This window comes from Etheostoma spectabile, chromosome 6 (genome assembly GCF_008692095.1).
Source record: "Etheostoma spectabile isolate EspeVRDwgs_2016 chromosome 6, UIUC_Espe_1.0, whole genome shotgun sequence".
In the NCBI taxonomy this organism is placed as follows: Eukaryota; Metazoa; Chordata; class Actinopteri; order Perciformes; family Percidae; genus Etheostoma; species Etheostoma spectabile.
In genome coordinates, this window is record NC_045738.1 from 24,132,198 (window position 1) to 24,134,382 (window position 2,185).

General features: G+C 37.7%; 1 protein-coding gene across 12 annotated transcripts in view; it reads right to left on the minus strand.

The window, feature by feature from the left end:
- The window catches only part of snap91a (synaptosome associated protein 91a), a 71,108-nt gene that overhangs the window by 6,223 nt on the left and 62,700 nt on the right, over window positions 1-2,185 (minus strand). For all 12 annotated transcript variants that reach the window (XM_032518010.1, XM_032518009.1, XM_032518018.1 and 9 more), the window contains one exon: window positions 1,946-2,176. In XM_032518010.1, coding sequence (XP_032373901.1) covers window positions 1,946-2,176 — 231 coding nt within the window. The remainder of the gene's footprint in view (window positions 1-1,945; window positions 2,177-2,185) is intronic.

Consider the following 2,185-nt stretch of genomic DNA (forward strand, 5'->3'; position numbering starts at 1 on the left):
CACCCCATGGCGCAGTTGGGAGTTTTTCCCTGCCTTGGTTTACTATTTTTGCCTTTCATGTTCCCCCCTTGGACTTTTGTCAGTTTTTCCTTTTTGCAATTTGTTTTTTCGGGACTCTGTTTTAGATCCTGTGTTTCGTTGGACTTCCTTTTTGTGTTTAATAACGCCTTTTTGTATGCTCCCTCCTTCTCTGCTTTGGGGTCCTCCTTCATGCAGCATTCAAATATATCCATTTAGTCCCTATACCCTTTTAGCTAACACTTGACACTGTTTAATACTTTAAGCTTACAAATCCAACCATTTATACAATGCAACTAGCTAACTATTTTAACATGACATTTACATAACTATTTTACCATTGAACTACATTATTTTACTATTGAACTATATTGCAACTATTTATCCACTACGTCTAACTATTTTAACCATTTATTCATTACTTTTAGCTAACAATTTCAACTATTTATCCACTAGGTTTAACTATTTAAACAATATATACACTACTTTAAGCTAACTAACCTATTTTAATTATTTATCCATTACATTAAACTAACCTATTTCAACTATTTATTTATAACATTAACTATTTCAACTATTTCAACCATGTTTAATTATACATTTAGCTAACTATTTTCAACTATCCATTAATAAATAAAACATTTAAAGTAAATCTTGTGTGTTTCTGACCCTTGAAGGACCCAAAGACTAAGGCTTTTCACTGCAATGTGATGCTGTTTAATGGGGCACTTGGAAAAAATATCAAAATATAAAATATATAAAACCTGCAGACTCTACTGTAGATTCTGGCCTTGATAGCCACTGCTCTAAAAGACCAAGAGGAAATAGACAACAGTACAGTAAGTCTTGTCTCATGCAGGAGACAATCACGAATCATACTGCAACATGCAAAGACGCAAAAGGGGAGACTTGTCCAAACTGCACATGCACGCAGCAATGCAGTGCCGGGTGGAACTCACCAATTACAGATTAGAAGAAGCAAGCAATGAGCCAGCAGAGGGAGAGGGGTGTGAATAAGGGGTGAAGAGAGAAATTAAACGAAGCAGAAGACACAAATGTGTGTAGCAGAAAGAAAGATTAGGACAGAAAAAAACAAAAGATTAGAAGATAGGGGTTGGGTACGCAGTAGGTGAAGAAAGCAGCATTTGTAAAAGTGTGAGAAGCACAAGAGAGATTGCTAGAGAGGCAACGCGTCAGTGTGTCAACCATGCAGTGGTCACGGTCTCAGCAGGTTGAGATACCAGGTCATGGTTAAGTAGCTCCGTTTAATAAAACAAGAGCAGATTAATATGCATTAAGCAGAGGACCTGAACCAATTATTCTAAATTAGAGCTGGGCAATATGGAAAAAAATCAAATATTGCGATATTTTTGACCAAATACATTGTTGACAATATTGTAAGGTTGACTATTGTTGCTTTCTAAAAATGTTAACACAATGAGTTTTGATAAATAATCACAGTCAGTGGATGCAATGACCAAGGCAAATAATAGAAAAGCTAGAAACAGTTTGGTAAGTTCAGAAAAATACATCAATTTACTGTAAAGCAGCCTTTAAAACCAGGAAAAGACACAAAAACACTTACAACATTACTTTCTATGTATATATTTGTTTTTCTGTATTTATTGATTATTTCATATTCATTTTTTATATGTTTGTTTGTTTATGCATGCACCTTTCACCAAGGCCAATTCCACATAAGTGTACTTATTGTGGCAATGAAACCTTTTTCTGATTCTGATATCACAATATCTAAAATTGAAGACGTTTCTAGCATCATATCTCAATGTCAATATAAGATCGATTTATTGCCCAGCCCTATTTGAAATTCTCTTATATTTCAGAAGGCATGACAATGAGACCGATTACTAAAAATGCAACATAAAAAAGGAAAACAAATCTTTGAGATACGATCGCATCCACTTACTTGAAGCATCAAAGCCACCAGAGGGCGCCGGTGTGGTGGTTGCGGGTTCTGGTCCAGATGGGACTATTGGTATTGAAGCAGGTGCAGGGGGTGCCGGGGAGGAAAGGGAGCCCAGAGCGTCAAAGCCCGACTCCAGGAGGTTGTTTTGCACCGGAGCAAAGGCTGGAGCTGGAGCTGGAGCTGGAGCTAGAGCTGGGGCAGCAGTGGGAGCCAGGGTGGGGGACATCAGGCCTGGGGGGG